Source organism: Drosophila subpulchrella, chromosome X (assembly GCF_014743375.2).
Source record: "Drosophila subpulchrella strain 33 F10 #4 breed RU33 chromosome X, RU_Dsub_v1.1 Primary Assembly, whole genome shotgun sequence".
NCBI lineage: Eukaryota > Metazoa > Arthropoda > Insecta > Diptera > Drosophilidae > Drosophila > Drosophila subpulchrella.
The window spans coordinates 4,425,893-4,449,071 of record NC_050613.1 but is presented as its reverse complement, the minus strand read 5'-3'; the positions used below and the strand labels follow the sequence as shown (position 1 = coordinate 4,449,071).

The 23,179-nt window shown below is 44.0% G+C and overlaps 1 protein-coding gene and 1 long non-coding RNA gene across 2 annotated transcripts; both read right to left on the bottom strand.

Moving 5' to 3' along the window:
* Positions 1 to 13,728: 13,728 nt before the first annotated feature.
* Positions 13,729 to 14,407, bottom strand: LOC119556700 (cofilin/actin-depolymerizing factor homolog). The gene has a single exon (XM_037869096.1). The coding sequence runs from the start codon at positions 14,249 to 14,251 to the stop codon at positions 13,805 to 13,807; it is 447 nt and encodes a 148-aa protein (XP_037725024.1). The 5' UTR covers positions 14,252 to 14,407; the 3' UTR covers positions 13,729 to 13,804.
* Positions 14,408 to 19,660: 5,253 nt separating this feature from the next.
* LOC119556703 lies at positions 19,661 to 20,888 on the bottom strand. The gene is made up of 3 exons (XR_005219995.1): positions 20,734 to 20,888; positions 20,153 to 20,433; positions 19,661 to 20,080 (listed from the first exon to the last, which is right to left on the bottom strand). It is a non-coding gene; the product is annotated as an uncharacterized LOC119556703 (long non-coding RNA).
* Positions 20,889 to 23,179: the final 2,291 nt, after the last annotated feature.

The following is a 23,179-nucleotide window of genomic DNA, read 5'->3' as shown; positions in this document are numbered from 1 at the left end:
GACTATAGCGTTCTCCCTTGTTGTATTCATGTTTTTATTGTTACTACACAGAGAGGAAAACCTAAGAACATTGTGCTTGAATTGAGAACATTCGTTTTTAAAAACCGTGTAAGCACAAATGTTCTTATTTTGAGCTGAATGTTCTTAATTCTAGAACGAAATGGTGAAAGGGTATACTAGATTCGTCGGAAAGTATGTAACAGGTAGAAGAAAGCGTTCCCGTATAATAATGTAAATATATTATTGATCAGGATCACTAGCCGAGTCGATCTAGCCATGTCCGTCTGTCCGTCTGTCCGTCTGTCCGTCCGTCCGGAAGAACACTGAGATCTAGATTCTGTAGCCTTGAGCGCAGCGCAAGTTTATAACACGAATACGCCACGCCCACTCTAACGCCCACAAACCGCCGAAGCCCTTGGCGCCCACAATTTTCATGCTAGATACAAATTTTCACTGAAATGTATTAGTCTCGACCCAAAAAAGGTTTGCTACGCTCACTCTAACGCCCATAACGTTTTAATCAGTCTACCGCCCACATAACCATTTATTGAGATCGCGACGCATTTCAATCTCGCTTTGCTGCTTGCATATCTCCATTTCCCGTTGGCCCCTTTAGCTGAGTAACGGGTATCTGATTCCTTGTTTTTTATATAGCCAATAGAAATATACCTCGATAAATTGGTAATAAAAAAATTTTTCATTTTAAGATGGTTTGTTATTATTTGATTTGAACATTTTATTCGCGAGAAGGGTTGAAAAAAAAAACCCGAATATTAATGGGATCCACTGTATGTATTCTGATCATGATCACTAGCCAAATCGATAGACCCTTGTCCGCCTGAACGAAATCTATAAAAGCTAGAAAGTTAGGATTTGGCATCCAGATTCTTGCGGTTCGGTATTTCAGCAGGATGGGACGCCTATTCTAACGTTTACCAACAACCATAACACTAAAACCCGCCAAGTGCCCACGTTTTTAAAGATAATTTCAAAGTTCAATGGATTTTGTTTCGATTATCAATGACAAATGCCAAACGTTTTTTAAATCGGACCATCCATTAAAAAGTTTTAGGCAAATAAAGAAATCGACGCTAGAATGCGCTGTTGCGGGTGTACAATCTTGGGAACAGTCGCTTTGCGGTTTGCATATCTACATCTACCTCGCACTCCCCCTAGCTGAGTAAGGGGTATCTGATAGTCGAAGCCGTCGACTATAGCTTTCTATCTTGTTGTGTCTAACATCAATCACAAAATGGATTGTACAATTTTGCTGTAATACTCATGTAAGCTATTGTAATAGCAATTTTCTTTTCAATTAGCCAAACAATAAGTTTATTGGAGTGTTACGCGAAACTCAATTCACCCTCATCCATTGTAAAGTTAAGAATTAGTATAATAGGAAAAAGGCTCATTGCAAAAATTGGAATGTGTGGCACTCTTTCAGTCCAAGTCTGGAATGATTCTATTGCTTGCGGGCCATTCAAGTATCCAATTGTCTAATGGCTGCAATCTCTTTTATACCCGTTACTCGCAGAGTAAAAGGTATACTAGATTTGTCGGAAAGTAAGTTACAGGTAGAAGGAAGCGTTTCCGACCCCATGAAGTATATATATTCTTGATCAGGATTACTAGCAGAGTCGATCTAGCCATCTGTCCGTCTGTCCGACTGTATGAACGTATGAACGCTGAGATCTCGAAAACTTTAAGTGCGAAAGTGTTGGGACTTGGGACATAATTGTTTCAGAAAGGTGCCACGCCCACTCTAATGCCCACAAACGACTGTAACACTAAAACCCGTCTAGCGGCCACATTTCCTAACATTTTGTACAAATTTAAATGTTTTTTCTATAATTATTTATCTACTTGCCAAAAATGATTGAAATCGGAACAGTCATTAAAAAGTTATAACCAAATAATAATCAATATTGTGCAATTCAATCGAGATTTAACAGCACATGCTAATTAGCTGTTTTCAATATAGGCTAGTTGGCGTTATAGGCCAAGTGGAGCTAGAGAAGAAGGAGTTAGGTGGCGCTACTGACTATGTTAGATGTGTTAGTGATAAAAGCAGAGCTTCTTTAAGCATATCTCCGCCCCTCTTGCACTCCCCTAAGCTGAGTCGAAGCCATCGACTAAAGCGGATTCTCTTGTTTTAGTCTTCTGTTCATAGGTCTGGAAAGTGTAGGAGCAACTCTGTTTGTGTGAGAGACAAATGTTGTTCTGCAACGGCTGTTAAAGCATTTGTATCAAGATATATATTTCCATTGGCATGGCAAAGGTCACTTGATTACTGTACCCTTTACTTAATTTTAGAGCATTTTTTTTTAATTTTAAATAAAATATGTGTAGTTAGACATCGGAATTATTATATTTCGGGCTTTTAATAATTAATTTATTAAAACAAATTGAAAATTACCCTTTCAGCGTCATATAGCACGAGTCTGTAGCTTTAGTCGCTTAGAAACGATCTGCATTTTTTTTTGATTTCCCGCCAAAAGAGGGGGAATTTCCATCAGTGGTAGAAAAATCGTTTCTTATATCAGATGCTAAATACAGTTAAATTTAGTTCAGAGTCCTAGAACCAATATTTGGTGCTTACTTACAAACAAAACACATAGGATTTTAAATATAATACTCTAGTAATAATACGTCTTGGCTAAGAACCTGGGACATTTATCCAAACCGGCTCCTTTTACACATTATGCACTCTTTCTCCCAAGCCAATTGAAATGCTTAAAGTCTTGGTATGCAATCCTCTTAGTATTTGCTACCTTTCGCTCAGTGTATCACTCGATCGGACCAACACAGCAGATTTTCTATTCATTGGGTATATATGTACATACTCTCCTGGTGATGATACTAAAATCGTAGACTGTTCCTAACGGTCAACATTCAGCTTAATATTGAGAGTTGAACACAGATCGGGTGGAAAAATTTATAAGGAATTCTCGTTTTTCAATGGAAATATGTAAGTCTGCTACGCCTTGAGCTCTCCTATTAATGAGGAATGTGATTTACAAAAGGTGTTTAAGCCGAACTCGAGTTTCGTAGACATGAGCTCCGAAAAGCAGAAAACCATAATTAGCCGGTATTAAAGTTGACCCCAGGGGGGAATATCCCAGGACAGAGGGGCGGGGTCACTGGTCCCGGTCCTTGGACAGGGGATGAGCATCCCTGGATTCAATTGCGTCCGCTGTGTTGTGTCCCAGCTGCGGGGGGCGTGACAGCTTCGCTTCCTTCTGCGTATGCTCAGCATCACAATCAGCATTAGGAGCCGGACACACAGGTCCTGGCAGGCGGCTTAGGGACACGCACTCGGCCAGGAAGAGCGGGATAATTATGGCAAATGCTTTGGATTTTCCGCAGCACACAAATGGATATTAAATTTTTGCTGCCGGCTGGGCGAAAGCTGGGCAAAGGCTGGGCGAAAGCTGGTCTAATGGAGTGCACATCTGGCCTTGGGTCCTGGGCACTCGGTAGTGGCTACTGGAAAAGGTTTAAAGGTGTCTGGCTGCGCCACTTCCGCGTTAATGATATGGCATTTTCATTTCACTCTCGGAATAAATATCATTAGGCAGTTCATTTTGTATATTTACGCAGCGAAGTAATTAGGCATCTCAAGAGGGAACGAGACGGAGAGAGAGTCCCGGGTCCCGAGTCAATATGGGAACAGGTCAAACCAAGTGATGGCTTCGCCAGACAACCAGCTACTTAAACATCCCACCCACCTTTGGTTTATTGACTTGGGCGAAAATCCTTTTTGGCTTTCACTCGAAATTCCTTCTTAACGCGAAAAACTTTTATTTAACTTGGCTCCTTGTTCATGCTGCAATATTTTACGAGCCTTTTGTTTCTCCAAACTCGAATTACGTTGAAAAGAGCAATCCCTGAGCTCTGAGCTCATCGCCTTTCGTTTTTCTTTGTTGCGGGCGATAGCGCTAAATACATAAATCGAGTCAAGCTCCGCAGGAAAAACAAAGGGCAGCCCAGCTGAAAGGCAATCTGCAATCCGCCCGAGGAAAGGCAGAGCGTCGAGCAGAAGAAACCACTCACTTAGCCAGTTAATTAGCTGAGTTGCTCTGCGATTGATTCAAACCCAACTTAAGGGCCAGTCGACGACGGTTTGTTGGCAGCATTCCTATGCAAATACCGGCTACGTGGGGAGTGGGGTCAGAAGGACATCCCGAAATTCATGGAGGAGCAGGTCCTGCACCCAATCAGTGATTGCGTTTTATTTGGATTCGGGGGTCCGTTTAATAATTCAAAAGATCTGGCAGGCGACTGGTAGCGAAATCGAATGGAATGGAGCACCGATAGATATTAATTGAGCAATCAGGATGCCCGCAAGGATCCGGCGCACAGGTTGCCCAAACGCTTAGCCGGACTGTCAATCAGGGTTCGTGTTTCTGAGGAAATATAAATTGGTCCTGCTCAGCGGTGGTCCTGCCCATTGCCTACTGCCCAGGACCCAAAATCAAGAAAAAAGAATCGAAGACCCTCTTCCATGCTCCTTTCTATAAATAAGGACAGCCTGTTGGCAAATGTATTAATACCTGCGACATGGATGCCATTTGTAAACTGTTTTCTTTTTCTCAGGATTTATTTTTGGCAAGCCAAGGTAAATGTTGGTCCAGTGCCCATTTCATCCCCCTATTATTTTTGGTTCAGGCTCTGTTTTTCCCATCGCTGTTTGGCGTTTACTGTTTTTCCAGCTTTTTGCGGTGGAATGATTAATATTTGTGCACGCCCCCCAAATTCAGGAGGGAGCCATTCTAATTCAGATTCCAATTCCAGCATTCAGCCTAAAAAATCCAGCATCGAATGCGGTACTTGTGGTGTGCAGAGCGGTGCAGCCAGTTGATCCTTTTTTGGACAGATTTGTCCTTTTTTAAATGGAGTCAGACGAAACCAATTTTGGAATATCCCATGTCAGATTTGTGACCAGGAGCGGATCTGGAGCGACATTTGGTTAGGCTATTCTTGCAAATATTTACATAATTGAATGATTTTGAATGAAAGTCATGTTAAGTAATGGTAAAGGTTACATATTCCCATCTCCAGTGGATCCTAATTTTAACCTTTTTTAAAAAATATTTTCCTTGCCAATAAAAACAACAAATTGAATTTTATTAAAGTAATCTTGAACCGGCACCGCCAGAATCAGTGGCTTAATATCTTAGTTTAGTTTGGCCATTTTATAAAAATGGGATTGTCCAAAATGTCCAAAAATTTATGTAAAAAGGGAATTTGTTAATAACTCAATCTTAACAGTTATTTAAAAAAGGTCTTGCTGGTAACAAGATTTAAAAACAGATAGACCCCGAAGGGTAAGCCAACTAACCCAGATATAAAGCTCACTGACCTCTTAATGAGCCCTTCATTTGAAAACCTCCATTAAACGATAAGCTTTCCAAATCCAGTTAACCTACTGCCTTTTCTTTAACATGATTTGTTTGTGCCTTTAAGTATTCCTGAATCAAATACTTGTAGTGAGGTAGGCCTAAGAATATTACTATATTCCTGGCGAAAATCCACTTAACTCTGGACCCTTTAAGCTAAAGTTTTGAATTTTGTATAATTCGCAAAAATCGAGAGTTTCCATAACAAAGAGTTATGCACGTCTTGTTTTTGTTTCAGAAAATGTTTGATTTGATTTTCCCGCTTTTTCCTGGCCAACAAATCCTCACTGGTGCGCGTCCAGCTGCCCTTTTTGCAGGCGGGACACGTCCGTTGGCCTACATGCGAGTGCGGAGTGTGGACGGGCCATTGGCATCAGCCCACCCACACATGGACCGCACTTTGCTGGCTGTGAGCCCTTTAAATTGACGTTACGCATCCGCCCTGTTAGCCGGCACGCACTGAAATATTTATGAATTGCCCGCACAGTGGAATCGAATGGGCGAGAAGTGGATGCTGGGCGCAGGAATACGGATGCCTGACATCGCGCCCACTGTACCACACAGTTCATGTGTGATGGCAGTCATTTGCATTTCGCTTTCATACTTTGGTAAAAAATTACAATGTGTGCGACATGTGGCTGAAATAAATCAAAGCAGCCCCAGCCAGGAGCCAAATTATGCGATGTTCTGATTTGTGGCCATTAGCTTGAAGCTTGCCAAGCAAATGTCATAAATTTTGGGCTCAAAATTAATGAAAAAGCAAGCAATTTATGGTGGCACAGGTCGTGAAGGGCAGTCGAAGGCCTGGGCCTTCGATTCGATCCGGCAGCATGTAAGTACGGCTCGTGCCGGGCTTGCGGCCTACCATTCAATCGGAGGTGGTGGGAGGTGTGGGCGGCATGGGAGGCGTGGCCCAGAAGACAAAGGCACACTCAGGTGTCACCGGAGAAATGACAGCTCATCAAAAGCCCGGCGATGCCGCCGCAACCCACGCCCAGGACAAACAAACAACAGCCATTTACGCGTGTCATCCAAGGGTGCTTTGATTCTAATTTTGATTGATGACAGCGGTGTACACTAAACTGCCATCCTGCCGGAGGTTCGGGGTTGCCTGGAAACACAGCATCAATAGCTTAACGCCGGAGCACGACCGTAGCTGGCACTGGGGAAACTATCCAGCAATATGTGACCTTTGCATCCACCTGGGGATCTATTTGAGGCACACTTTTGATCTGTGAAAGCCTGCAATGATTAGCAGGAACGTGGACTAAAATAAACACTTGTGCTTATGTATTCAAACAAATGGCTTTATTTTTCCAGATTGAGTTAAGGCAAAATAACTTCCTGGAAGATAACTAAGATATGTGCGAACTGGTAACCCCTGTACTTTCCTTACATTCGCTTAAGCCATTCCTAAAACATTTAAATCACAAAATGGCATATCTTCTACAGTAAGTGGTGGTTGAATTGTTTATTGTAATAAGCTGAGGATGAAGTTCAGAGACCTAAAGCTATTATGCCTCTGAGACAGGTAAAACCTTTCAGTTTATGAAACGCACTTTAAGGCGCTTTAAGGAATGAAATTTCATGATATTACTGTTTTTACGGGCTTTAATGTACTTCCTTTTTCAAAAAGTAATTGTAAGGAAATTACAAATACTTATAAATGTAACTCCCCTTTAAATGAACACCAGGCTTCGTAATGAATAATTCTAAATCCTTACGCGCCAAACTTTTGTATGCCAAGTTCCCGTTCGTATTCCCCATCCCCACTTACCCAACAATCCCGATCCAAACCCTCGCTGGAGGTCCCTGCTCGCTAAGGCGATTAGTGTGAGTGCTGGCAGCGCATTTGCCAAACGATTTATAAATCGCTTAACAGACAACACATCCGCGGCCCAGCTTCATCCCGCCCAACATCCCAGCTTCCTCAAAGTGCATTTCAATTTCCTTCTGTGTCGACACGTTGATGTCCCAGTGTCCCAGTGCCACAGAGAGTCTGCTGCATCATTTCCAAGTCTCCTCCGGCTTTTGTTTGAGATTCGATTCATGGCTTCTCCATCCTGGCTGAAAGTGAATCCGTTCGAAACCAAAGGAGCGGCAAGGAGCACATGGAGCTCAGCTGGGACAGCGAGGAGCACTGCCTAACTTCCTCCCACCCCGGCATCGTTATCTTCGTTATCCTTATCATTATCCGGCATACGTACTCTTTCAAAGTTTCGCGCGCCGAAACATCCTCCACCCCGAGTAAACAATGGGGGCGCCTCGAAACACTCAAGTGCAATATTTGGCAACATTAATTTAATGTCTGTACATAAGGCGGCCATAAAACTTTGACCAAGTGCCACCTCTTCGGGTCGGGCCTGCAACTCCAGTGGCGGCTTATCAATGTTTAACCAGAGCTGCATACCAGGCGCAGAGCAACAGCAATAAGCCTCGGAGGAGATGCTGTTGAGAAGACTTGGATATTTTAAAGAAAAAATTTGTTGATTGCACTGAAGAGGCGAGCCCCAAGTGGTATGCATAGTCGAGGACATCCGACAGGTGCTCAAATCCCATTCTCCCCCAACTAACATTCCGGGGATATGGCGACAAAGCCGCTCTTAATTAATTAACATTTGACTTTGTGTACCGCCCTGTGAGCTAATTAGTGGTCGCGACCCCCTCCATGGCGACCCCAATTAGTCACCCCATTCGATTGAACCTGAGTGCGCTTTGGCTGCATTCCGGAATGGTGTCATACCTGCACTAGAGCATGTCTGCCAGCCGTCAAAGGCGCCGTGTCAACACGACCTTTGCACTTCTGCACCGGCGGGACCAAGATGACATTGCATCACCGCCATCGATTCCAGTGGGTCAACACCCCAGCCGTCCCGGTGGCGGGGTCGCCATCCCCCCCTTCCCGAACCAGGGCTTAGTTCGGTGCGTATAATTAAATCTGTAAGCCTCTTATGGGGCTTCCTTACGGCTACAGCCAGTTGGCACGTGTCGCCCCACTTGACAGCGGAGTTCCAGCTGCGGCGGAGAGGCCGAAAGTCGCAGAATTCTGAATTCCGATTCCCTGCCAAGTTAATTAGTTGTTGACTCCCTGCTAATTGGAGGCAGCAGACAGCAGGCAGCCAGCCAGGCCTAGTGAGCCAACTAGAAAGCGAGCATGTGTGCCCGTCAAGATAAGTGCCGGATGCCGGAGAAGCCTTCTGGGCTGGCAATTTGTTAAATTTTAATTAAATTCCTGTTAGAATAATTGCACGGCCGGGTGGGAAGCCCTTGTTGCCTTTCGGAATCACAAATCAAACAAAGAAATGCCTGGAACGGCCCTTATTAAATTGCCCAACCTAAAAGTTTTGAATTTCTCACACGGACACCCTACAACAATTTGGCTCTCAAGTGGCGGCAATGTGCCAAGTGGGGGTATTATTTCAAGTGCAATGGCGTTCATGACTGGGACTTCGGGTCAGAGGAGCGGACGCGTCCGCAAAACATTACTCAAATCGCCCCCAATGGTGGTCTATTTATATTTCGGGGCACGATGGCCGGCTGACCGACTCATGGACACGCAACAATTCCATTTGGCATCCAATCCAGCCCAGTTGTGTATGTTTAAGCCATTTGAGCCTGGCCACTGCTCCGGCAGCTTCATGACTCATTAATCTTGTGTGCCCTCATGTAAATTTGCCCCAAAACCACGTGACGAGTGCCCCTTGAACTTTCGGTTCAGATAATAAAGTTTGTTTGGAGATGTGTTGCACGGGTTGGATGGGTTGGGTATGTCGGATGGGTTGGGTATGTCGGATATGTTGGTGGGAGGCCCACCGAAGTTTAATTGCTGATGGATCCCTGGAGACAACTCCGGGATTTATGGGGACTTCTCCACGGGGTCGCTGTTCCTTAAAGGCATTTGCTGGCCGCGCGAATGCCGGGAGTACCCTGCAATCACAATTTCAACTCGATTGGGCCTGCGGTTGCCGTTGCCCATGGCCCCTGGGGGCGCCACATGGACTAGGCAGACAGTTTGGTGACCCCAACAGACCGCCATGGTTCACAGACCCCGAACCCTATGCTTCACTTCATGCCACAGCCACAGGCACAGGCGCACAACACATATATATCCCTAATCGCGTCGTATTAGATCCGTGACCGCATTTTTAGGCATATCTGGGAACGGACTCTCAATTTCTAAAATTGGGCAGCATATTAAATATTTAAGCGTCAAGCCGTAAAAATGCCAATTTTCAAATATAAATGAACTTTTTGCGATGGCCGCCTATATAGCAACAACAAAAAAGAACACACGTATGGCGGAGGCATTCACATGAAGGAGACGGTCTCGTCCTTGGCTTTGTACCATTTTCATCTGGCATCGCTTTGCAATTCAAATTAAGCTCCGACCAGCTCACGCAGCTCCCCATTTTCCTTTTCTGTCGGCCAGCTGAAGCAGACGAGTGTCTGGACCTGGACATCCCGGGTCTGCCAGTTGGCAGACCAAGGTGCCACCACCCCGTTTGCCCGAATTCCAGGCTCGTCGGCCAACGTACATTGGGCCGAATCGCCATTTCTTTGGGTTCCCGGGTTCGCGACGACCCCAAAACCAAGAACCTTTTCTTTGACTAACCAAACGTTCTTTACATAAATTAAGCTCTTTGGTTTTCCCATAACTTGGCCAATTAATTCATCATTACAAAGTGGTACTCTTCTTAAAGTTTTTGGGTTACGTGCTCGTTAATCTGCTTTTAAATATGTACTTTAGTTATAACTTTGGAAAATGTCTTCTTCTTTCTAGCTCAAAAACGTTTTAGTGCACTTTGAAGAAACTACCTGAAAACTAATAAGAGCAATACTTTATAGATTACCCGACCTGAAAACCTATTAAATTCGGATACCTAATTGATATACTATACAACTTTGTGACTCCATTCTATAGTGATTTTGTATCCAGTGTTGTATGGCCTATAATATATGCGTGGTACCGTGAAACCCATGATTATTATTTGTCTTTGATGAGAGGGACCAAATTTGGCAATTCTTTGACCTAAATGCTTTCACCCAACCGAAAATGGGCTCCGTTGAACACAATCCAATATTATTAGGCATATCATTTGTTTATTTCTAACCACTTTGAAACATTTTTAACGATGAACTACATTCTACTTATTTATCAAAAGTTTCTGGGTTAATGGCCAATGTGCCTTGTAAGAAGCAACCCCAGCACGCAGCATCTTCCGAGGGAAACAATTCCGAACCTGCCTGTCACAGTACTTTGCATACACTTAGCATATTCGTATTCGCATCTTCGATAGCCCGACGGAAGCCGGACACAAATTGATCCTGGCGGGAGTTGGCGTTGCTAGACAGGAGTTACAAGTCCGACAGGGGAGCCAATTTAAGTGTAATTGAGCAGCGTTCTCGGTCTTAAAGTTCTCCTTATGCGGAAACTATTGGATGGCTCACATTTAAAAGTACATCAAGGGAAAATTCTTGAAAACGGTACATAAAACTTCTCTTTTAATGTTAGGGCAGTTTCAAGCCATTAAAGAGTGCATCTTTTTCAGACTGCATTGGCCAAGCCGGAACATTTAAAAACTTTAAACTAGCTTGTCCACGAAACCATCTGCACAAAGCCAAACGTAGCGCGAAAATTCACATCCTTGCAGTTGTTTTCAGCTGTTTGCATTCCAAATTAGAAAACTCGGAGTCCACATAGCTGCCAAGCTCGCAGTTTTTTGGACGTGTGATGCCCCAGATAAGGTGCCACACGAGGTAAACAAAGCTGCGCCCGAGTGGTTTTGACTTTTGAGGAGCAGATATGGCTACTTATTAAAGCTTACATCCATTCTATGCAGTACAATTCTCCCTGAGGGGATACTCCGGTGCCAAATCAAGGATGAGGAGCCAACCATTAATGACTGGATAGGCTGTAAGCTCCCCAGCGATGACTGGAATAAACAAAGTTTGACAGCAAGCATCGACTTTGCTTAACAAATTCAATTTCATTAGCACAACAAGCATAATTAAATAGAACGCGGTGGGTGGGGCGGTGAAAGTGAAAGTGTCCTCCTGGAATGCGCGACTTTCACGGATCCCGGTGAGCGACATCTGTCTCGGATTTGGCCATCATCTAAGCCGCTTAGCTGGCTAGAAGTGGACGACTGGTGGCGGAGGGTTGGGGGAAACTGTAAAGAGAGACGGCAAACGGGAAAGTTTTGGCCATTGACAAACGCATTAGGAGTTAAATCGTCTTCGAGATCCGGCATCCACTACCCACTACGCACTACCAATGGATAATTAGATTGCCAACAAGATGTCGCACATCCGCTTCTATTAACGCAGTTAAGAGTGGGGGAAGGTGTAAATCCCAAATGGTGGTCGGATTGGTGTTCCAGGTACTCAAGCGGATTAGGTGGGGTAAGAGCAGAAAAGCGAGCACTTATGACTTTAATGGACTTTTTGTGGTCTGCAGCTTGCAGCTGCTGCGAAAGTGACCAAAATTCGGGGGACTGGGCCAAAGACAGATGCATTTGCATGCATGTCCCGTACCGGACTAAAAGCTTCATTTCCGTCCAGGCTCAAAGGTAATCTCATTTCCGCTGCGTGCGTGCGAAGTTGCCGCGGATCTGCTGGGCAAAAACCAGAAATCAGATATCCGAAGGGTAGACGTAACCGGTTTTAGCCATTTCGAGACGCCTTCGTGTCCGCCCTTTGCTGTCACTCCCCAACGGCTTCTCTGCTCCCCTGACGTTCGCATAAATTGGCAAAATTTTAATTTTCCACTAGATTTGCGTGAATTTCCCTGGGTTTCGTTCCCCAGTTTCCAGTCCTGTTTTTTGCATTTCCTTTCGCCTCGTTTTGCTTTGATTTTGCCACATTTGTTGTGGCAACGGAACGGGGGAGGCGGCAAATTTATGACTGCATCTCTTTGAGGTCTTTTATCTGCTGTGTTCCGCTCGCTTCATTTGGAAAAATTTGCTGCGGCTCGCTTTTCCTCGTTTTCCGCCCCATCCTCTTCTATTTTAGCCACATCCCTGTCCTTGTCGGCGCCTTTTTCCCGTTTTCCCGTCTGCCGAGTGATATCAGCTCTTCCTTTATGTTTCTCAGGCATATGACGGATATTCGTAGCGTCACCAACGACAGTTCGGGCACGCCGATAAAATTACCGGGCAAGTGTTGCCCACTTTCTCTTTTCCGGCTTTAAATGGTGTCGTTTTTCAAATACTGTAACATTGGTGTATTCTTATACTATTATTTTTTTGAATATTATAGTTAAGGTAACATATTAATTTATTAAATTTAGATTAATCATTAAAATACGATTAACTAAACACTACAATCTATTATACCTGTATCCTGCAACGCCCATAACGCTAAAATCTGTCTGGCGCTCACTTATTTTTGAATATACGACAATGATGCTAGCAGTCTAAACACACTAAAACTAAGTTAAACAGGCTCTGGTATGGTCAGTAGTTCCGCTACCGTCCGCTAGGCGCTGTGGCGCTTTCATTGGTGATGTGTGCCGCGCCATTAGAAATGCCCCAGAATTTTATATTATTTGACATTTGAAACAGAGTAACGGGTATCTAATAGTCGACGCGTATCTTTTTTTAATGTAAACTAAGCTATTATCTAAAATATACAAGCTTACCCAGTGTTGTAAGCTTATATATTTATTATGTAAAAGTACCACTTGGGGAGCAAAGTAGCCATCTAAACTCCCCAAGCAATTGTCAACACTACTGAAGCCGCACACAAAGAACGATGTCCTGCAATCGTTGCACATGATGGTAGCTACTTGAACGAGAAATGGGGAATCACAACGGGTTACGCCAGTCCAGGTGAATTTACCAAATCAATAAACGCTGAGCACTTTCAATTCACAATCTTGTTTGAAGTGTAGCAATTGGGGCTGGTGACGTGCTCCTCGTCAATTTGATTAATTCCCCGACATCTGCCAAATGATATGGAAGGCCGCGGGGCTGGGAGGAGGGCGAGTTTCAACTTGGTCGTGATTTATGGATGAGATAAAAAGTCTGAATGCCAAAACTTTGCCCTCGGAGCCGGCTGAGGCGAAAGTATGTACATATTTTTAGACAGGCCCAGATAATGAGCGAAGGAGGGGGCTGGGGACAAAACAAATTATACCTGATACCCGTGGCAAGCGTCAAGAGGCATCCATATGCCAAATGGGCTCATTAGATGCCGGGCGAAATCAACTTAAATCGAGGCCTCGGCAACGAAAGACGAGCCCGGGATAAGAAAACGGAGGGGGCAGCACTGGTTGGACACTGGGAGACTTTAGAGGCGCCACGAAAAGAAAACCCGACACCAGAGGCAATTTAAATGTGGCTGACTGGATGAGCCGGGCTGTATTTCATGTGGGCGGAGGAGGAGTCGGAGGAGGAGCTGGAGGACTATTCTCTGTCCAACGAGCGCAGCTGCTCCTCGACGGCATTGCGACAGGCCTCATCCAGATCGGTGGCCTGGATGCACTTCTGGACGCCGGCAAACTCCCGCTTGAGCACCGCGAACGTGCTGGAGTAGAGCATCTTGTCCTTGACCTTGGCCAGCGTGGGACACCAGAGCATCAGGAACAGCTTCTCCTTGAGGCAGGTGGACGAGGCGCCCTGGCACTGGTGCTGGTACGCGTAGTCGTAGACGGCGAAGCGGCACTGGTTGGCGCCCGCACGGCACAGATCCTCCAGGAAGTCGTCGTAGCTCGCCTCCCGCACTCCCAGCCTCTCCACCTTGATCTCCAACTCGTCCTGGATGACGAACACCGCGTAGCGATGCTGCTTTAACTTGCGAATCTGCTCGAAGACGTGCCGGCACTCGCGGCACAGACCGATTCCAGATGTCATTTTCGAGTCAGTGGAACAGATTTATCAATGGTTACCTCAACAGTTGGTCTCCAGTGGGAAAAGCAAAGAGCTTCTCACCCAGACTTGAAATTTTGAATTTATATTTGTACGAGATCCAAGCGGAAACTTGCCAAATGCTGCAGGCAGAGCCAACTGGGAGCTCGAATTCCACACTGGGAAACCTAGATATGATAATCAGTTTTAACTGTTACTACAATATCCATTTTATACGTATTGAAACGCATGAAAATGCGAACATTTCGCTTTGATATTGATGTATACATTTTAGTTATTGAGATAAAACTGATACATTTTTAAGCTGTTGTGTTGTCATTAAGACAAAACAGGGGAGATACAATAACCAAAAAAAAAAAAAATATTGGAAATCAGTTTCTAATACTTATCGGAATGCAAAATAATACAACCCACCTCTTTCTTTAGAACAAATTTATTTATTTTAATAAACCTTAAAAGGTTCTATTTTTGGACTGTGCAGTTCAACAGACGCGTGAATATTTATGACTTCAGCACCTTCTGCTGCTCGACCCAAACTCGCTTATTGCCTAATCAAATAAAGATAAATTTAGAACTGTTTGTAAGCACTTTTCACCACGTAGAGAGATGGAGGCTGCACATCCTGTGGATGCAGCGCAACAACGAACAAGCGCGTGTTTGTGCATGCAAATCTGATAAATGCCTTTTGTGGTCCGAAACAATGTCCAATGGGGATGGGAAGGGGCTTGGCGTTACGGAAATCGGATCTGTTTGTGGATAATTTAATGCTCCATTTTATTCCGGCTGCCGCAGACGCAGGATATGTGTGCGCATGTGTGTTCTGTGGCATCTAGTTACGACATGACTGACGGGAGCACAAAGGATGTGGGCCGCAGGATGCGGGATGAGGGCCGGGAAAGTCAACTGCAGTTGGCGGCTGGGGAGGCTTAACCACCAGCCACGCACCCACTGAAAATGGGTATTAATGGCGTGGGGGGCGCCCACGACCTCAATGAATAAGGACATAAATGTCCATTAGTGTGGAAAATAACAACTTGCCGGATGTCCAGCTACCAGATTTAGAGAAAAAACTCCCTTCATATATCGATCCTCTAAATATATAGATTTGTATACTTCAGTATTCCGATTAAAGTAAAACAATTGGCATTCCCCCAATCGATTGAGCCTGAAAATGTCACAGATCTCGAGTACTGCGTTTGCCTTGCACTTAATTCCCTAATTAATCTGCGGAGAGGGCGCCCGGATAAACATTGAGAGCCTTGAGTGGCTTGTGCCACTGCTATTCACCATCAAATGAGTATATCCATCTCGAGTGGAAATGTATTTAACTTATCCACTTTGCGCCACAAAGCCGGCAAGCTTCATCCTCATCCGCTCTGTCGTCAACCGCTCTGCGCCACTTACAGACACTCGAGGACTTCTGGGAACAAATACGCTCTGTCTCGTCCCCTCAGGACTCTCCGATGTCCTCCAGCAGGATCCTCGAAGACATTCTATGCGTTTTAAATTCAATGCGCTTTCGGCCGCGGCTCATGCATATTTAAGCGACTTTGCCGTGTAATCAACATGTATGGCTTATACTTTTATTCCATTAAGAGTCGCACACCAGTTTTCTCCCATTTCCCGCCTCCCAGAGAGGGAAAAAAGAAGGCGCAACACTTCCTCATAGCTCGATAATGTCCCGGGGGAGCTTGGGCTGTAAATTAAATACAAAATAACGTAAAATACACTTGAGACAGCCGCAAAGTGTACGGGAAGAACAACAAGTTATGGTGGTTTTGGCATCGTACACACCCACTTTCCTGCCGCTGCAAAAGCCGCCCGGCGGCCATTGTTCAACGGAGATTTCGTTTTTATTACGCGTAAATGAAAGACATTTGTCGTTGAACGTCGCCCAACAAAGAAGGGGAAATAATGTAGGCGCCCCTCCAGGAGAAGCTCAGCCAGCCAGCACCCAGAAAAAAAGGTATACCACGATACTAAGACTTGGTAACATATAGTTAATAAAATTTCTTCACTCAAGAAACTTTTGGATTCTCAGAAATTAGATAAACTCTCATAGTCTATCAGAAAAGTTGAAGAGCCCAAAATCGTATAATTTCATATTTAACAAAGACAATAACTAGTAATCCCTACTTATAATAAGTAAGCGAACTAAAAAAAAAGAATTTAAAGATTATATATTTAAAATAAGTATGTATCAAAATCTCAGATTAAAAACGCTGGGATTCAATCTCTCGTTTTTATATCAAGCTATTCGTGTTTTACGATTATATAAAGTCCCTAGTGACAGATATTTGGGTACATTGTTTTTCCCTGTGTGTGCTTTGCATAAGACCCTGCTAAGCTGGGCGATAAAAATCGCTTTACGGCTGGCAGGCGTCGTTTTGGCCTTCATGGGGCATCAGACATTGTTGACCAACATGCGAATGATTAACAAGCAATCGAAGCAATCACGAGGGTACTGAGGTCATGACGCCCACGCCACCTACCCCACGATTCCCATTACCATTACCATTTTGATTGCGATTCCGGCTGACGGAGTCAGGGAACTATTTTAATGAAAAGAGCGTGATTTGCTGTTCGGGGCAGGGGTACGGAAATGAAAAGAGCATTTTTGATTTAATTATTTCGGTGCCATTCATGCCGGGGGATAAGCACCCCAGTTTCATTGATTTGCACAGCTTTACTTTTTCATTTCGTTGTTTATTTGTTTGTTGGCCCTGCGGAGAGGCACGCTCGGGTGGGAACAAAGGAACTTCAAGATATCGTAGGTAAGGGTTATGTCCTAGGCCGGTGCTTTGTTCGGGGGTGGAACGCCCCTCCCCGATGCCAATGCTGACTCAGACCCAATTAGTTATCAAAGCCCCAAGAAATCGTTCCGGAAACATGCTGCCGCAACATGTTGCTGCTTGGGGCGTTACCAACTGAGGAGTTTTTAATGGAAGGGATCGCAGGAACGGTGGCTGCACAAACTTGTGCCAGCTGCATGGGAAAAGAGCAAAGTTTGCCCTGAAAGTTGAACCGCCACCCACCTGGGCGGCACTTAAGTGGCCTGGGTAGGCTCCGCAGCTGCATGGTGTCCACTGGAGGTGCTGTTGCTCGGCACTGATGTGTACCAGCGCCTTCTTCTGGATGGGCTGGGTGTTGCAGTGCCATCGTTACTTACTTGTCGACACTTGCCAACTTCGCTGGCCCCCTTGCCACGCCTTTTTCCCGTCCATTAAAGCCGGTTGTCGAGAGAAAACGCCCGCAGCACTCGCACCTTTAGAAGACTTACAGGGAAAGCAAGAACAATGGAAGTCACGGGTCGATGAAGCCTAGACCAGGTCAAAGTGACTGCTCGGTGTTTATGCTCGTGTATACATATCTTAGAATATGTGCCAAATGGAAAGCCGTTAGCGACATCAAAGACCATCCGAAGTGGCTTAGAACTCATAAATTATCCGCAAATGCTTTACATTTAAAGTCAAGACGTGAGAGGCAAGTGAGTGTCGATTTTCATTGCCTTCTTTTGGCCATTATTTTGTGCGACTGCTACCCGTTTCCGCTTCCGCGAAGCGCAAAATTCAAAATTACCCTAGGTTGTCTGGCAAAAACGTTGCACGGGAAATGAGAAACGGTAATTAGCGATTCACAACTGCCAGAAAGCAGCCATCGATTTGGGTATAATGCTCATTTTGCTTGGCGACAAATTGAGGGGCGAAAGACACAGTCGACTGCACCAAGAGAATGTTAGTGGATCTCAAAGAGAAGAGACAGGCCGTAAATGTCCAGGGCGCAACAGTGCGTATGAGCAATCCCCAAATAGTTTCAGTCCCAGGCACGTGTCACGGCCATCGATAGGAGGACAGCCCCAAAAGAGCTTATTTGCCACAGAAATTGCAAGAGTTCCGAATATTTGCACCAACTATTTCGCCTTAGAAAAGTTTTTTCACCAACGATAGTCGGTCCCACACCCAAATTGATTCCCAATCCGATTGCGACTGCTTCAAGCTGCAGCTGGAGTGTTCCGGCTTTGACCAGCAATGCAAATTACTGTCCATCTGGGGCATTCTATAATTGGCATTCCTTTCGATCGATTGCTCTTTGGAGTGGCACCATGCCACGGCCCGCCACCTGGCTGCACCCGTTCCTGGAGACTGATTGCATCGGCCCAGTTGTGCAACGACTGCTCAGAGAAATACTCAGAAAAATGCAGCACTCAGAAAAATACTCCATTATCAGCGAACAGTTTGCTTAGGCCATCATTTTTATACCCGTTACTCGTAGAGTAAAAGGCTATACTAGATTCGTCGGAAAGTATGTAACAGGCAAAAGGAAGCGTTTCCGACCCCATAAAGTATATATATTCTTGAACAGGATCACTAGCCGAGTCGATCTAGCCATGTCCGTCTGACCGTCCGTCCGTCTTACTGTCTGTCCGGATGAACGCTGAGATCTCGGAAACTATAAGAGCTAGGCTATTGAGATTTGGCATGCAGATTCCTGAGCTTCTTACGCAGCGCAAGTTTGTTTCAGCAATGTGCCACGCCCACTCTAACGCCCACAAACCGCCCAAGACTGTGGCTCCTGCAGTTTTTATGCAGATTAAAAATTTGAACTGAAAGGTATTGTTCTCATCAATACCTATTGATTAACCCAAAAAAATAGTTTGCCACGCCCACTTTAACGCCCACAAACTTCGAAAAATCGTAAGTATGAGCGCGGATATCTCGGAAACAATAAAAGAAAGAGAATCGGGATCTCAGATTAAGATTCCGGTTAGTGCCTTAGAAATTCGGCAAAAGATGCCTTTAAGTGCATGTAAAATAGTTATTTAATTATTATCAATACCCATCTACATGCCAAAAATTTTTTACTTCGGACCATTCAATAAATTTAGTAATACGTTGAGTATGTTGTAATCAACATCTCGACAAACTTTGAAAAAATCCTAAACCAATTTTTGTGGTATGGGGTTCCAACTCTACCAGAGACTACCATTACCCTTCTTGGAGCATTTTGGCTGTATGGAGCATCGATGGCTTTAACTTTTACTTCAAAATAGTATACTCCATTTCACCTAGGTAAGGTGTGTAAAAATAATTGCGCAGGCAAGATAAATATACTTTATTTTCTCAGATCCTAAGTAAAGCCTGATGCTCACCTCAATCAAAAAGGCAAGAACCAAGAGAGCACGCTGTAGTCGATGGTCTCTACTATCAGAACCAGATACTTAGCTTGCGCGGAAGATGGGCGTGTCACATTCGGACAACAAACTTGCGCTGAATGAGAAGCTAAGGAATCGTAATTTGAAATCCCAACTCTCTAGCTCATACTTCTTCGATCTGATAAGATGTTCCTTGGAATTGCATTTAAAATTAAATTAAACTTAATTAAATTCAAGTCACTACACTATCTAAAATTTATTCATTCGTCCCAATACAATAGAAATTGACAAAACCCGCTAGTCTAGCGCGTTTCGCCATTCTGTTGTTCTGTTCTGCCCTTCATCACATTCTTCGATCTTCTTCGATGTTTGAACAGAAGTCCGTTGGGATCCTCACAGGGATCCACAGGGCCATTAACGACACTCCACCTGTCTGTCACTAGATCCGGGTTCTGCTTTGTCATTTTGCATTTTTGCACTGATGGAAAAGCAGAACCCGGAATTGGTGACTGATAGGTGGGGTGTCGTTAATCGCACTGTGGATCGCTGTGAGGATCCCAACGGACTTCTGTCCAAACGAGATTGTAGAGTTGCACATCGACAAGGAAAGCAAGGATCCAATATCCCAACAGTGTTCAAAGATAGTATACTTCTGCTGGCATCTGAAGGTCGGATACAGCAGAGAATCTCGTAAGCAATCAGATTTCGGGCACAGGTATGCAAAACATAGTGACCGTAAACGCGTGCCCTTGGAGGTCTCAACGCAAGTCAATTTGTAACGGCGCGAATGGTCACTCGCCGAACGCACCACTCGAGAATCAACAACGGACAGGAGCCCCTCGGCAGCAACGGGAACAGCCACAGTCCATGGAACCCATCGACAGATCCAACTCGCAGAACCAGGCGATCACCCACGATGGGCTCACGGACGCGGAGGATAGTCCGCAGTCTTGCTAGTTTTCCTGGTAGGAGCTGCGCATCAATGCATCGATAGCCCCGCAAAGCCAGGAGGATCCTGTGGGATACGAAAATTTTTTAATTTATTTTGGTGTAAAAGAACTGGAACATTTTTTTGTACACAACTAGTATATGAAAATGATATTGACTATTCGGAATATATTTCTGAAATCCCAATTCCCTCTCTTTGAGAGTTTCCTGCGTAATAATCTCAAAAATCTGCACGCCTAATCTCAACTTTCTAGCTTTTGTAGTTTCCGAGATCACAGCGTTCATACGGACGGACAGACATACGTTCCGACGAATCTAGTATACCTTTTAACTCCACGATTAACGGGTATAAAAATCTTAGACTTACCATGGTATGATTATTTTCAAAGCTTGGAAAATATTTCACAAAATAATATCGGTTTTTGTAAAAATTATCACAGCGTAAAATTTCGGATTTTATTTTGGAGTAAAACGAGTAGAGAAAAATTGATATGAACTGTGGGTAAGCCAGTACAAAAATGAAACTTTCTGGATATGGTACCCCCAAGTTCCCAAATTCGAATGAGTGGAAAGTCATGGCACTCTACATTGAATTTGTCAACTTTTACCATAACCAAACAATTTTCGGAGGTTAAAAAAAATGTTCACTAAAATCATTATGGCTTATGTAATAACTACCACTACTTTAAATTTCGGTTTTTATGATGGTGTGAAGTAGCATTAAAAAAAGTTAATATTTTACAAAACAAGTATAAGATTTGGCAACTGTCAATTAATTACACAGTGCTCGATTTAAAATTAGTACACCTCAATACCATTACCAGAAGACGTCCCCATATAATTTCATTCATATGTATGTATACAATCATTCAAAACATCTAGCCCCACGGAACTTAAAATCATTTTTCGTCACATAAGTTGATATTAGAACTATCGTCACTTGTTGAACCCCGTTATGGGGTGATTTTGAATGATATATATCAAAAGCTAAGGCATCTCAAGGAGTATATGATTCCAAATTCCTAAATTCCGTTACTAGATTCGTCGGAAAGTATGTTGAAAAGAAGCCTTTCCGACCTTATAAAGTATATATAGTCTTGATCAGGATCACTAGCCGAGTCGATCTAGCCAAGTCCGTCTGTCCGTATGATCGCTGAGATATCGGAACCTATAAAAGCTGTGCAAGTTTATTTAAGCAGGGTGCCATGCCCACTCTAACGCCCACAAAAGCCCATACGCACACGCTATTGCCTGTCTATCCATTAAAAAGATATTAGCAAATAAATGAATCGACGTTAGGTGGCGTTGTTGCGGGCTGTACATACAATGCTCCCACGGGAACGACCAGCTAAGGTATAGAAACTATGGCGTGCCGAAGTTAGCTTCCTTTCTTGTTATACCCGTTACTCGTAGAGTAAAAGGGTATACTGGATTCGTCGGAAAGTATGTAACAGGCAAAAGGAAGCGTTTTCGACCCCATGAAGTATATATATTCTTGATCAGGATCACTAGCCGAATCGATCTAGCCATGTCCGTCTGACCGTCTGTCCGTCTGTCTGTCTGTCCAGATGAACTGAGATCTCGGAAACTATAAGAGCTAGGCTATTGGGATTTGGCATGCAGATTCCTGAGCTTCTTACGCAGCGCAAGTTCGTTTCAGCAGCGTGCCACGCCCACTTTAAAGCCCACAAACTGCGGCTCCTACTTTTTTTACGCTAGAGTAAAAATTTTAGCTGAAATGAATTGTTCTCATCAATACCTATCGATTGACTCAAAAAAAAGTTTACCAAGCCCACTTTAACGCTCACAAACCGCCCACAAACTTCAAAAAATCGTAAGTATGAACGCGGATATCTCGGAAAATATCAAAGATAGAGAATAGAGATTTCAGATTTAGATTCTGTAGCCTTGAGCGCAGCGCAAGTTTGTTACGACTCTAACGCCCACAAACCGTCCGAGCCTGTGGCGCCCACAATTTTTATGCTAGATAAACAATTTTTCCTGAAATGTATTAGTCTCGTCAATACCTATCGATTGATCCAAAAAAAAGTTTGCCACGCCCACTCTAACGCACAAACGCTTCAATCTGTCTACCGCCCACATAACCATATATTGAGATAAGGGGTACGTGGCGCATTTCAGTCTCGCTTTGCTGCCTGCATATCTCCATTTCCCTTTTGTCCCTTTAGCTGAGTAACGGGTATCTGATAGTCGAGGTACTCGTCTATAGCGTTCTTCCTTTAATCTTTCTTAGATCTAGGGAGAATTTTCTTAAATCTAGGGCGATTTTTCTGTTTTCAAAGGTAAATACCCTTAACATATGAAAAAAAAAAATTTAAGCATCAAAGGCGGTATTTCTTGAGATTATGGTGACTTTCTTATTTAAATGGTAAATTGCCTTAAATTGAAGGAAACTTTTCTTGAATGTATGGTGTCTGTCTTGTTTTTAAGGTAAGCGCCTTAAAAACAAGAGCAGGTGCCCTAAAACTAAAACAAATTTTTATAAAAAATCGTGCTTGGACATGTTTGCTGGTTCTCGGCAAACATTATCTGCGGTACTTTTCCAGTAATTTTTTTTAGGATTATTTGACTTAGTGTCATTTTTTTACAATAATTTGAGAGGGTGAGAAGGAAAGGTTATTATTTGGCCGCGTATCACGTGTTGGTAAACTGCTAATTAGAGTCCTATTAACTGAAAGTAGTCATTAAACAGAATCAGGGAATTACATAAATATAAAACAACTTACTTCCTGAGAAAAATCTTCGTAGTCGCAGCGAGAATCAAACTCACGACCGCTGGGTTCGCAGTCGAG

Excerpts from the sequence above, each read along its gene's own strand:
- LOC119556700 (XM_037869096.1), bottom strand. The coding sequence starts at position 14,251 with ATGACATCTGGAATCGGTCTGTGCCGCGAGTGCCGGCACGTCTTCGAG.